At 42.2% G+C, this 14,266-nt stretch overlaps 1 protein-coding gene across 1 annotated transcript; it reads right to left on the bottom strand.

The window, feature by feature from the left end:
- Positions 1-1,711: 1,711 nt before the first annotated feature.
- NEFL (neurofilament light chain) lies at positions 1,712-13,370 on the bottom strand. The gene is made up of 4 exons (XM_004454242.4): positions 6,138-13,370; positions 5,049-5,173; positions 4,280-4,599; positions 1,712-3,643 (listed from the first exon to the last, which is right to left on the bottom strand). Exons 1-4 carry the CDS (start codon positions 7,521-7,523, stop codon positions 3,498-3,500), a joined length of 1,977 nt encoding a protein of 658 aa, XP_004454299.1. The 5' UTR covers positions 7,524-13,370; the 3' UTR covers positions 1,712-3,497.
- Positions 13,371-14,266: the final 896 nt, after the last annotated feature.

The raw sequence follows: 14,266 nt of genomic DNA, 5'->3' as shown, positions 1-14,266 counted from the left end.
TTGCTTACCAATATAATGCTAAGAATACATTTTTACACTGAATTTAGTAATTCTCCTTAGATGATGAGTTCAGGGTCGACCTAACAGTCAGATATATATATATATATATCTTTCCCATTCAACCATTTATCCTGAGCTTCTAAAATAAAGTGGTATAAGTTTGAATCATGAATCTAGAAAGACTAGGAGATACCATCTGCTGAACCCTTGTATATATAAGCGGATGAAGGCCTGGAAAGGAAATGGCCAGTAAGCCATAACAAAAGAGATGTAGAATTCAGGAAGAACACAGAGTACTTGTTTCTCTCCTCTTTCCACAACATCTTGATTAGTTTGGGACATATTATCATATATTCTTAGCTTTATAGTCATCAGGAAGGCATTTTATAGCTATTAATAAGTTATAAATTCAATAAATGTGTGGATTATGTAGGAACTATGCTAGATCCTTGAGATAAGATGGCAAGCAATGAGGGTTTGATTCCCAATTCCCATGCTTCTGAACATCGTGCCGTAGTTGGGGAGGCAGACATTTATCAATTCATCCTGCAAATAGATGCCAATTACAAATGAAAAGGTCTACAACGTTGGAATGATCTTATGAGCACATGTAATAGAGGAATTTAGCCCATCAGAATCAGTCAGGGAAGGCGTCCCTAAGGGAGTGACACTTGAACCTAAATCTGAAGGGTGAGTTGGAACTGATTGGGCAAGGTTGAGGGAAGAGGAGAGAAGATAAGTGCTCTAAGCATAGGAATAAACAAAGATGCTATGGCACATGGGTGAACAGAAGGCCAGGGAAGTGAGGGGGTTCTGTAAGATGAGGCTGGAGAAGAAGGAAGAGGCCATGCTTGGGTAGGGCTTGTAGATCGTATTAAAGATTGTGTTTTTTATATTAAAAGAAATGTAAAGTTATTGGAGGGTTTTAATCAAGGGTACAACATGATCAAAATTTGCTTTTCAGAAGATTAGCCTGGGATAAACCAAGTGTGGTATATCAGTACAATAGAATATAATTTGGCCATGAAAAAAGAAATGAAGTACTGATACAGGCTCTAACATGGATGAACCTTGAAAACATTCTGCTAAATGAAAGAAACCAAGCACAAAAGACCACTACTATATGACTCCACTCATAAGGAACCCTCAGGATAGGGAAATCTAGAGACAAAAAGTAGATTAGTGGTTGCTTAGGGGTGGGGTTCAGGGCAACAGAAAGTGGGGTGATGAAGAATATGGAGTTTATCTTATAAAATTGACAGTGTTGGTTGTTACACATCTATGTTTATACTAAAAATCATTGAATTGTGCACTTTAAATGGGTGATTTGTATGGCATGTGAATTATATCTCAATAAAGCTATTTTAAAAAAATATTAGCCTCCTGCAGTGTGCTGATTGAAGGGGGGCAAGATACTGGGCGGCTCATTAGGGTGGTGGTAGAGTAAATAGACGTGGATGGAATTGAGATAGGTAGGTATTATCATTAGGACTTTGGTTACAGATGAGACTAGAGGGCTGAATGAGGAAATGGGAAGTATGATGCCATGCCCAGGAGTGTGGTTTACAGACCTGAAGGGAGGTGATACCATTCATAGGAAAGGAACTATTGAAAGAAGACTAGGGTTCCATTGGAAACAAAGGAAAGAGGGGTACCGACCAAAACGCCAAATGTGGGAATTTTATTAAAAAAAGATTCCAAACCCACTTAATTTAGGTTTTTCAGTATTTTATTATGGCACACAGGAGAGAGTATGGTACAGTGTTCTTACTTCAACCAAAAGAATTCTCAAATCAGCCAGTCGTTTCCATTTGGCTAAAGTTACTTTTTAGATACAGTTCACAGCCATCTGAGACTTACCATGTTATGTGCATCATCTTATGCCTAAAGAACATAAAGGTGAAAAACTTGGTTTCTGAGGAGACACCTAGACTTTACAGAAGTTTTATATACTGAGAGCCTTTATATTTCAAATTCATATCATCTTGATAAAGATATATTTTACCTATTTGCCTGGTAACATGGTTAATTAGAAATAGGTAGTGTGACGTTTTAATGGAGCCCACTTTGCTTTCAAGTTAAATTCACGGCCTTTAGAAGTTGTCAAAATAGCAAATACTGAAATAAGTTAGCTGACAAAGCAATTAAGACCAGAAACAAAACAACAGATAGTCAATAATTTCCTCTACATTCCACATCAAATGCAAGTGTTTTCAGAACTTTACAGTGGATAGGGATGACAAATGGGTGTGTATTTGATGCGGTGGCCAACCAGTCAAAAGTTATCACTGAAATCTGAATATTTCCCAATAAATACATGCAAAGCAAGGCCAATGTGAGACACAGGTATTTAATCTCTCCCCATACTTGACTGATAATAATTTCATTACCATGTGTCTGTAATTTTTAAAAGCTTAAACAATGTGCTGAATGCTCTTTACTTGAGACAACAGAATTAAGGTATCAACACACTGACTCATGAGCTCAGGATAACAAGCAACATGTTTGCTGTGGCAGATAACCTTTGATGTACTTCTCTCCTCCCAATATTATACATTGATAAAATTTATTCTGATTATGCCATTTGCTTAGGTTTCAACTTCTGCTCATCATAGACAATATAAAAATGCACTTATAGTGATGGTTGTCTGCAATTCATATTCTATCCATATTGTATCTGTAATTACATACTTGTGTTAAAATTGCCTGTTTAATTTAAAGAATATATTGGTTGTATAATTTCAGTATCCCCTCCAAAAAAGCCATTCCCCAACTTAATAAAGTACATTTTCTGGGGCAAAATATATATATAAAACAAAATACTAGACTCTCTCATTTACTCAAGTTTATTACTAGCAACAAAAAAGATTTGAGGGGAGAGATTTTCATGAATGGTCATGACCTAATTATATTCCTTAGAATTATCAATTTAGAAAAATGCATTGTAATTGTTAAAATTTTGACTTTAAAAAAGTATTTGGAAGTCAGTTTTCCACTTGCATTTATAGCTTATACTGTTGCCTTCTTGAAGATATTTTAATTAAGTCAACAACCACAGTAAAAATAATATGTCATTCAGTATAACTTTATTTACTATTTATTGCACATAACTCGAGGTCTTTAAATTCTAAACACCAAAGGTTCAAAGGACTGTTGTTTTTCTCATGAAGTTTAACATTAACATTAGTGGATTCATTTATTCATGTTTTTTATTGTAAACATCTGAATTATTCACATTGTCATAGATCCTGAACTCATAAGCGTGTACCATGCACAGGCTGGCAGCAAGCCAGGAAGCCACTCTGCAAGCAAACAGATACTCTGCATAAGGAGAAAATTCATAGCACAACATTTAATGTCCAGCCTAATTCATCTCAGAATTATACATATATTGACTTCTTAATTCATATAGTATCTGGAACTCAACTGACTGGTTGGTGATAGGGTTGACCGGATTTCGGGAGAATTATTCCTGAAATAGTTAAGGAAAAGGGCTCTCAATCTTTCTTCTTTGTTGCTTGCTCCTCTCCAGCACCTTCATCCTTTTTCTCTTCCTCTTCGGCTTCTTTGGTTTCTTCTCCTTCTTCAGCTTCACCTCCTTCTTCTTCCTCCTCCTTTGTGTCTTCAGATTCTTCCTTGGTGGCTGTAGAATAAAAAGAAAATTTTTGAAAAATTCAAATCCAGGGCAGGTCCAGTCAAAATGTTTCTGCAAGGTTTTGTGTGAAAACACAAATGTCAGAATGCTTACTTATCAGAACCTCTGAGCTCCACTCTGTAAAAACACTTAGGATGAACAATCCTCACCATGAATAATTTGCCCCTGAACACATATTTAAATAGAGTAAAATTACTTCTTGTTATCAGACACTTTAATCCTCTCTAAGACCGAGACTCAGTCTTTTATTACAAGTCTGGTATTCACTTTTGTTCTTTACGACATCCAACTGCTGCATGAAATCAGTGTATTAAAAATGAGATTTAATAGGAATAAAAAAGCAACAGGATGATATTTTAAAAAAACTACCAACCTACAGAAAGATGAGTCTCTCTGGGAGGACAGCCAATTTGATAAATTGCTTCACTCACACTTAGGGGTTTACTAAAGATTTGTGGTGTAAACAGATAAATGTATTATGTAAGATTCTAAAACCACATATGAATAAGGCTTCATTGTCTTAAGCAAAGGTTTATTTATCCTGTCTATCTCCTAATACCTACACCCAGTCTGCACTGGAAATTCTAGAGACTTGTTTTGTTTTTGTTTTGTTTCGAATCATACCTTCTTCCTCTTCAGCTCCCTCCTCTTCCTCAGCCTCTTCCTTCTCCTTCTCCTCCTCTTCAGCTTCTCCTTCAGAAGCGGGTTCGTCCTTGGCCTCCTCGGCTTTGGCAGCCTCGATGGTCTCCTCCACCTCAATCTGCTCTTCCTGGACGTGGCTGGCGTAATAGGACGGGAAAGAGCGGGCGGACATCAAGTAGGAGCTGGTCTGTAAACCGCTGTAGGCAGAACGGCCAAAGACCTGGGAGCTCTGAGAGTAGCCGCTGGTTAAGCTTCCCACGCTGGTGAAACTGAGCCGGGTCTCTTCACCTTCCAAGAGTTTCCTGGAGGGTTGAGCAGGTAGCAAATGGTTAAAAATCAGGAACACAAGAAGTGCTTTTAATGACATGCCAGAGACCCACCACTCATTGCTTGGCCTTAATGTCACTCTTAAAGGTAAGGCAAATAGAAGCTGGGACAGAATTGAGAATTAGCAAAACTTATTGACTGGAGATTTTGTGACTGAGACCAGAAAAACAAAACCACCTTACAAGAGTCCTGTCTATTAGATATAAGATGGATCAGGATGCTAAGAACAGGACTCATCAGTATAGGGTTAAATTCTTCCTTGTTATATAAATACCGTCATCTCGGAAGAGGTCACCAAACTCATACTCAATTACTTCAAAGAGGAAGACTATTCTTGAAGGTTTCTGATTCAGCATAACTTTAAATGGAATCTGATTTTCTTCCAAAGGCTTAGTGGTTGCTATGTTTGCCCCTCAGTTTTTACCTGTAAGCTGCAATCTCAATATCCAAAGCCATCTTCACGTTAAGGAGGTCTTGGTATTCCTTTAGGTATCGTGCCATTTCACTCTTCGTGGTTCTCAACTCATTTTCTAATTTATTGATTGTGTCCTATTGGAAAAGAAAAACAATCCAAGCATAAATCCCTACTGCTATTATTTTACTGTAATATTGTTGCAAAGGCCTACTTAAGAACACACCTTAGATAAAAATCTCCTCTAAAACAACTGCCTTCTTTAGTTTTAAACCTTTTTGTCCTTGCCTAAAATATTCAGCTTCATGAAGCATGAGATGAAAACAGAAAATTAATGAAAGAAAGCTTATTTTTTGTTTTCTTTAATACACTCTAATAATCATCATAAAATGTATGCGAGGAAATTAAATTGATAGAAAAATGTTGCTTCTCACTCATTAACTCTTCTTTATCCAAGTCACATGCAAGAAATGGAACCCATTTCTTTACAGGAGAAAGGAAGTATCTAGATTTTTTAAAATTGTATTTTTTTCTAAAATATTTTCTATTTAGCTATATCATTTTCTCTACTCTCCAAAAGAAGGAGCTCCTTTAAAAAGAAATGGTTTGCTGTGAACTTCATTAGCTAATTATTACACCCCAGATTTAACTGTATTCTTGTCTAATTGTTAAGGGAAAGGAGTGGTTGGTCATAAAGCTTGTTGGTCAGTTATCCTTCCGAATTAATGAGAGCTATTCACTGTATTTATTAACTAGATCTTCCAAGACGTGATGCAAAGCAACTCGTGGTTAAGGCAGACAGTAGAGAGCGAAGGTCTCCGCAGGCAGGCGGCAACGCCCAGCTCCCCTCTTGCCTCTCATCTCTAACTAGCCCCCTCGCAGGGCTAGGCAGCTTTCATGCAGGCCAGATTCAACTGCATCAAGCAAATCTTCCCAGGCTGCAGTCGCCCCCCGCCCCGCTCCTAGTGTCCCACCCTCCCACACAGTCTCCAACCGGTTCAATCCTACCCCCTAACAACTGCATGCAGAGGCCTCAACGCCTCCTCGCAATGCGCAACCCATCCCCCACCCCCACCCCACCGCGTTTCGGCTAGTGCCTACCTGCATAGCACTAATGTCGGCGTTTTGCTTGTCCTCCAACTCCTGCAGCTGCTTCTCCAGAGCTTCGTTCATGCCCCGGCACGCTTCGATCTCCAGGGTCTTGGCCTTGAGCAGGCGGCGGCTCTCGGACACCTCGTCCTTGGCGGCGCGCACGGCGTCTGTATTCTTGGCCGCGCTCTCGGTCAGCACGGTGAAGCGGCTCTTAAACCACTCCTCGGCGTTCTGCATGTTCTTGGCGGCCAGCTTCTCGTACTGCGCGCGGATGTCCTTGAGGGCGGCGGAGAGGTCGGGTTTGGTGGACACGTCCATCTCCACGGAGATCTGCGCGTACTGGATCTGCGCCTGCAGCTCGGCGATCTCCTCTTCGTGCACTTTCTTCAGGAAAGCGATTTCGTCCATCAGGCTGTCGATGCGCTTTTCCAGCTCCGCGCGGGCCAGAGCTGCCTCGTCCGCGCCTTTGCGCGCCTCCATCAGCCGGCCCTCGGCGTCCTCGCGGCTCAACACCTCCTCTTCGTAGCGCGCCTGCAGGTTGCGCAGCGTCTCCTCCAGCCCCTCGCGCTCGCCCTGCAGTGCCTGCTTCTCGTTGGTCGCGTCTTCCGCCGCCAGGCGCAGGTCGCGGATCTCCTGCTCGTAGAGCGCCCGGAAGCGGGACGGCTCGGAGTGCTTCTGGCGCAGCACCAGCAGCTCGGCTTCCAGCACCTTGTTCTGCTGCTCCAGCTCGTGCACGCGCTCAATGAAGCTGGCGAAGCGGTCGTTGAGGTCCTGGAGCTGGGCCTTCTCCTGCGTGCGGATAGACTTGAGGTCGTTGCTGATGGCTGCTACCTGGCTCAGGTCGAGGTTCTCCAGGCTGGGCATCAGGGAGCCGGAGCTGGAAGAGTAGCTGCGGCGCACGGACAGCGAGGAGGAGACCGGCGCCGAGTAGCTGGAATAAGCGGAGCGCGCGGTGCTGTAGCCGCTGCGCACGCTGGAGATGTGCACCCGGGGCGACTCCACGTAGCGCCGCTTGTAAGAAGTCGAGTAGTACGGCTCGTAGCTGAAGGAACTCATGGTGGCGGGTCGGTGGCCCTCTGGCTGGCGGCGGAGATGGGGGCCTAGACAGAAGGAAAGACGGGGGAGAGAGGGAGGAGGGAGGATGAATGGCTGTGTGCGGCTCGGCGCCGTCCTGCCACCCCTATTTATACCGGGAGAGGATTCTGACGCAGCCTGCGATCGATCACCGCGCGCGGGGCCGGTGGGGGCCGCGCGCCGCTGCAGCCAAGGGGAGGATTCTGCGCCAAAGGCAAGGCGGGGGCGAGCGACGCGCAGCCGGGGCGCTGCGGCTCGCGTCCTTTCCGCTCTTCGCCGAGGCCCTCTATTTTCTCCAAGACCCCGGATCCCCTCACCCATTTCCTTTTTCTACTCCCCCATCCAACTCACCCCTTGACCTCCTGCCACGTGGATACTTAAGTGTCCCCAATACCCCGACCTCACTCCCAGCAGACACCTTAGTTTTCCATATCCCGGTACCTCGGAGACACCCCTCGCCCACTCGCCCCTAACCCCACCAGGGACCTCCTTAATCGTCTCCCTTGTTCCTGGGGACGAGGCGGTGCCGCTAGGGTGTGTGAGATTCCAATGTCTAAGATATGCGGCATCTAGGTGGGGAAGTTTTCAGTTTCTTAGTAACTTCTTTTAGCACTTTCTTTAATTCCGCTCCCTTTCTCCTGATTCTTTTTCTTTTTCTTTAATGCGCTGCCACTCCACACATGGTGGCTCCATCCCCACCCCCACTCCCCAGACGTGAGACTGCGGCACTGCAGGTGTTCACTGTAACATTCCTAAACCCTTGGAGCAATTAAGCCTGATCTCATTTCATTCTTGGGTCTTGAAGCTTCGGATGCTTTTAATGTGTTGAAATGTGTAAGGCGGCTGAGAGGCGGGAATGAATTTGAAACTACACCCGGGGAAAAACCGACTTGCAAAGGCAGCGGCACGCCCTGTAGCGGGAACTTCAGGTGTTATCTGCCTTTATCTTCTTCACTAAGTTCCATTCCTGCTCGACACCACCAAATCCGTCACATTACAGCCCCCTTTCCGCCTTTGGCACGCTGTGTAGCACCCGGCCTGATGATCCCTGCAGGTGGCTGATTTTCCCAGGGAGCTGCTGTGACCGGCGCGAGCGCCGGGTGTGGTCTTAACTCAGCCCAGAGACATCGCGTTCCGGAGCTAACAAAATAGCCACTTGGTTTTTCCTCCCATTCACTATAACAGATGCAGTAGGGACTCCATGGAATCCTTTAGGAAGTACCCAGATATCTGAAACAGATGTGCACCCTCTAAATGCACCTTGCTACAACCCTGTAGTTTACAAAGCATTTTCATACAAGTCATGTTTGAGAGTTCCTCCAGTTTAAGGGCGGGATTGCAGAGATTTTCATAAAATATGGAAGGTTTTCTAGGCAGGCATCTAGCTTTTATTTTATTTATATAACAATATTTGAGGAGTAACTTACTAATTTTCTTGTAATAGGATAACTAAGGGGAACCATGACAATGGCTTTAAAAAGCTGCAGCGATGGCATAGAGAAGCCGGAATCGCTTTCCCTGGGTTGCCCAGAGAGTGAAGTGCCTCCGGTGTGTGCCACGGTTGCTTCCGGAGATAGTGCACTATTCCCTCGGCAGGATATCTCCGAGATCCTTTCCAAATCTAAGAACCTGTCTGTGGTCCCAGTGCTCCACCCTCTTCAAGGTAGAGGAAGTGATTGCAGCAGAAAACCTTCCTGGGTTTTCTAAACAAACTATGCTTTCAAATAACACACATTTAGAAACATTAACATTGATAGTTTAAGTCTGTCAGGACTAAATTTTCTCAAAGATTCCTCCATACTCATTCTGAAATTTCAAACCCAAAGCCATTAGGCCGCCCTTAGTACTGTTTGGCCCTGGAAAACCCGATGGAGTACTTATTCTCAAGACTTTTTATAGCCTGCATATTCTTAATCTTCCTCCTCAGTGATTCAACAAAGGGAAAGGCTTTTCTGGGGAAAGAGAGAAACTGGCTAAGCCACTTTTTGTCTTTTCTCAGTTACCCATTTGTGAATGAAAAACGGCAGAATGAATTGTTTGTTTAGTTTTTTCAAATAAACACCTGTTCCATATAAGCCACATTGTTTCACATTCCCAGTGCATCTGCATATACCACCATCTTAGGTATTCATGAATTCCTTTCTTTTGTGCCAGCTCTCTTCCCTAGGAGTTTCAAGTTACCCTCAGAGAACTTAAATCCATCAGCAGTTTTGCCAGGGCTCCTCCTCCCTGAAGCCTTTGACTGCAGAGAAATCCGCCCAGAAGTGAGTGAGGTGGCTGGTGCTGCAGGGGCAGTGAGAGGCTGCGGAAAGAAGAACCTTGAGGTGTACCTGCTGCCATCCTTTGGGTATCTGAAAGGAGGCACAAAGGAGTGATGAAGGGTGAGAAGAGGGCAGATGGGACCTTTCTTTTGCCGAAGCTGGTTCACAGGGAGTGGGGAGAGGGGCAGATTAATTGCATTTATTAATGTATATCTCTCGTCCTTTTTAGTAGCTCCTGGCATGGCCACCTTGTTCTCCACTACAGCCTTGCTATAGAGGAACTGCCTGAATTTCAGGTTCCCAGCCCATGCCTGGGTTTTGCTTATCCTCTTCCAGCTTTCCTCTGCTAGATTCTGTCCAGTCATCCTCCGTTTGAAATCCTCTTCCCAGCATCTTGCTCTGAATGTCCATGTTTCATTTGCTCTGTGTGTCAAAGCAAAGATAAAATGAGCACTTGAGAGAATCTGTTTTTAAAAACAAGCTCTACTTTTATCTTTCCCTTACTGTAGGTGTTTCTACATTAGTGTTGTTTGCAGGTGTGTCTGTTTTTCCTTTAAAATGCTTTTGAGTCTTGTCACACATTTTTGCATTTATTTCCCTCTAAGGCTAATCTCCACAAACATGAAAGTGGTTGAGGGCAACCAACAAGACAAATATAGACCCTGAAACTGGTTAATAGGATTCCTACTGCCCTGGTTGTTCCTTAATCGCTGTAATCTCCTAAAGGACTGGTTGAGGTAATTTAGTTAAACAATAAAGCACTCACATTACCACAGAACTCTTAACATGTAACTCTTTTAGAACCAGAAGAATGATTTTACTTCTCCAGTGCCACTGAAGTTAGAAAGCTTGAGACCAATAGGAGCTGGTGACTCCAGAGGCATTTCATTTAAATATTCTAAAACGCTTTGGCACTGCAGGAAGCTCTGTACTGGTGCTTGCTTTGTAAAGCTCAGTTTTAGGCTCAAGTTCTGCCTCTGTCTGGGGGTCAGGAGAGCAGAGTTCTCCCTTCACCAAGGAGCTGTGGGGAGAGTCCTAGACAAAAACAACAGACGAATCTCCATTTGCCTCACCATCTGGTAAACATGTCGGTGCCAGTCATAGTTGATTATCAGCACAGCCATGCTAAGAAGGGTGTAGAGAGTAATGTACAGGATACCTACCATTTGGCAGGCATTTTACATCTATTTAATCATTTTAAAACTCCATTAAGGTGATTGTTATTAATACACCTCTAAAGCCTTACTTTAGGGGACCTCCCTTAACTTATACAGAGGAAAAGCTGCATCTCAGAGAAGTTAAATACTTGGCCAAGTCATACACAGCTAACTCAAACCTAAAATCTATTTGTTTCCAGACTATCTTGTAGACACTGACATGTATTGCTCCTGTATGTCTCTGTGGAATTTAATAATTACCTGCAGCTGTCTGTAAACCTCTCACGTATTCCAATACCAATGTGAACTGATCTCTACCTTAAGGAAACTGTAAACGAGCATATTCCATTTGAATAGCTAATGGTAGCAATAAACTGAATGACTTTCCACATTTATAGTAGAGGGATTGTTGTAGATTTCTTAAATATCCAAATGTAAAATAAAATGGATTCTCCCAGTGAAATATGAGACAATTGATGACACGACTTTTTAGAAACTACCCTAAACATCAGTTTACAAAATACTTTTTCAGGAATTAATGAACTAAAATGCAACTTGACTGATCTAAACTCTTTAAAACAACCACATACTTGATTTCCATGTTTTTCTAATTAAAATATGTCCATTTTCTACCCTTGTAAATTGATTTTCTTTGAAAAAGTCACCTTAAACATTGCTATAAAGAATTTAAGAGAAAATACTGGCACTTAACATCCCATTATCAGAGTTTATCATGCTTTCCATGAATCTTTAACTTTAAAAAGAAACATGAATAAAATCAACAGGAATGTATTGTTTGTTGAAGCCACAAATATATTTCCTTTCTGTTTCTTCTGACCAGTTTTATTTCTTTTTTGTGTTACTCTGCTCACCATACCAATCACATATGACTCTCACCATCTCTTGGGAAATAAGTTTGAAAGAAAATTTTCCACATTTTAATAAAATAGATGTATAATTTTATGGCATCACGTTTTTGAAGCAATGCATCATAAAATGTGCTATGTGGCTATATAAAATTGAGATTGCAGCAGGAAGGAGGATGTCATTAGAATAGATTAAAGACGAAAAGCACATTTATATTCAGAACATGTACAGTCTCGGAAAAGACAGGAACTTGATGCTGTCCAAGCAGAAATTATGGTGATAGGTTCAAACCTCTACATTCTTTCTCCATGAACTGGCCAAGGCAATGTATTCTCTCCCCAAAGGCCTGCAACACAATGTCTTGCCCTTAACCACAGTCACCAGACTCAGAGGTAAGAGATATATGCTGGGGCCACGAAAGGACAACTTGCAACCATTTCGGGCAGGTCACAGTGATATCAATCAGAGCCAGCAGTACTAATCCTGTTTGTTCAGTTGCACTTTCCTGACTGCAAGGAAATAAGTGCTGCTTCTGCAGTTTGGAAACTAACTAGCCACAAAAATATTCCATGCAGCACCTGGATTTCTTTGCTGACCTTTGCACTGGTTTCATAAATCAATCCGAAGAACGTGAGGTTTAGAGTTTGCAATGACAGGATAAGCATTTCCGTCTGCAAGAGACAAAGCCCGGAGGTTGGCTTTTTCACAGCCATCCTGGAGCCCATGTAGGGCAGCAGTTCACTCTCTCACCGGTACTTCACTGCTGCACAAATGCAGCAAATGCTGCTGAACTGCAAATGGGCGGATCCCTGACTTCTGAAAACAGGATATGTAACATGGATGTTTGGTAAGTTTTACATATGAAAGACTCTCGGGATTAGAAAAGCAAAACTCAATTGTGACTAAATGGCTTATTGATTGACTAAGTAACTCATATATTCATTCATTCATTGGTCATCAGATGACAACTGAACACTTAGAATGTGCTCAATTCTTTAGAAAGCCGTGAGGGGTGCAGAGAGTTGTAGCACAGTAGCAGTCTTCAAACAGCTTGAAAAATATCTGAGCACAATCAAAAGGAACCAACTACTGGTACACACAAAAAGAGTACGCTGAGTGAAAGGAGCCTTACACAAAGGATATGTATGTGTAATTCTATTTATGTGAAATGGAATTTATATGAAATTCAAGAACAGGCATAAACTAATCTGTGGTGGGGAAAAAGTCAGAACAGTGGTTGCCTCAGGTAATATGGCAGAAGGGAACTTTCTGGGGTGACAGTAATGTTCTATATCTTGAGAAGTTTGTGTTGTGCAGGGGTATGCATTTATCAAAACTCAGAGGATATCAAAGGGTCTGTGCGTTTCACTGAATGTAAATTTTACCTCAAAAGGAAAAAAGCAAAAACCAAACAGCAAATCACTCTCAGAATAGCTGTGCAGACAACACCCAGGCACACACACATGAAATTTCACAGTTATGCAAAGGTTAAACAGTAAAAAGCAAAGTCCTAGGAGATGTCACAAGAGAAAAATGATATAAGCAATAATTGCTGTGATTTTAGAAAAGAGTGAGGTCAGGGTGGTGCCTTGAATCATTTCTGCCAATTACTGCGCCAGCTTTGCGTTGATATATTTAATCCTTACAGCAACTATATGTAGTGGATGTTCTTATATCAGCTTTAAACATGAGTCAATATTGTTTTTTCTCTTAGTCCATCCTAATATTGCATTCAAATTTTTTAAGCAATCTTAGATTGCTGGCTCGTATTGAATTTGTATTGACTTGAAAGAAAACATTGGAAAGCTTAAGGCTATTTGTACTGTGTGTGGCTTTTGAAAACCAAAACTGTAACTTTCATCTATTAAAATCTATTCTTTAATCTTTAAGTATAAATATTTTTGACCCATTGTTCAAACCTGTTGAGATAGTTTTAATCCCTTCCAACTTTATGTCAAATGCAATAATGAATTACTGAACCGGTATTCTTTTTTAATTAACAGTATTAAAAAGAAGTTTTATCTGCTGCGTTTCACAGACTCTTGGGATTAGAAAGTAATTTAAATGTTTTCCAGTCAAATCCTCCCCCTGCTTCCTAATCTTTGGCAAGTAATGTAACTATTATCTGCTTTGGTTTATCCCTCCTGTAGAGCGAATTCTCCCTTCTTACCATACCCCACAGTGTAGCCGTTGGCATTATTTCTAAACCAAACAAACTGTTAATGAGACAAAGGCTTTAGTGCCCACAAAAGAACTTTAATTTCCACCTTCTACCTCTCACTACGCTAGAATCTCTTCTTCTTGGGATCCGTACAGCACCCTCACATAATAGAGATGAGTGCAGTGACCTTTGCAGGGTGAATAGAAGTTTCCCAGCATTTCTGCTTCATATTGTTGGATCCTTGCAGCAGTCCTGCGAGGCAGAAGCAGCTAGTGCATGTGTTACTATTGTCACACTACAGATAAGGATGGTGGAGACCTGGAGAGGTAAAGAGATTTACCTGAAATCACAGCTCTTGTAAGCACTGGAACCAGGGTTAGAACCCGGGTTCCTGTCATCAAATGCACTGGGAGATTTTTGCTCTGAATCTTGCAGTTTCATAAATATATGTACCGGTCCTCTCCTTTCTCAGACCCCTTCGTGGTACAATTCCAGAAAGGTAGGGAAGTCCCATTGCCTCTCAGTTTCTGATCAGATAGCTGGTGTGTAATAGATCAACTTAAACCTTCATCCCTTTAGCTTCTGTCCCTGTTAAGATATCAATCTCTGTGGAAAGAT

Source organism: Dasypus novemcinctus, chromosome 25, assembly GCF_030445035.2.
Source record: "Dasypus novemcinctus isolate mDasNov1 chromosome 25, mDasNov1.1.hap2, whole genome shotgun sequence".
NCBI classification, from domain to species: domain Eukaryota; kingdom Metazoa; phylum Chordata; class Mammalia; order Cingulata; family Dasypodidae; genus Dasypus; species Dasypus novemcinctus.
This window is presented reverse-complemented; position numbering and strand designations above follow the sequence as displayed.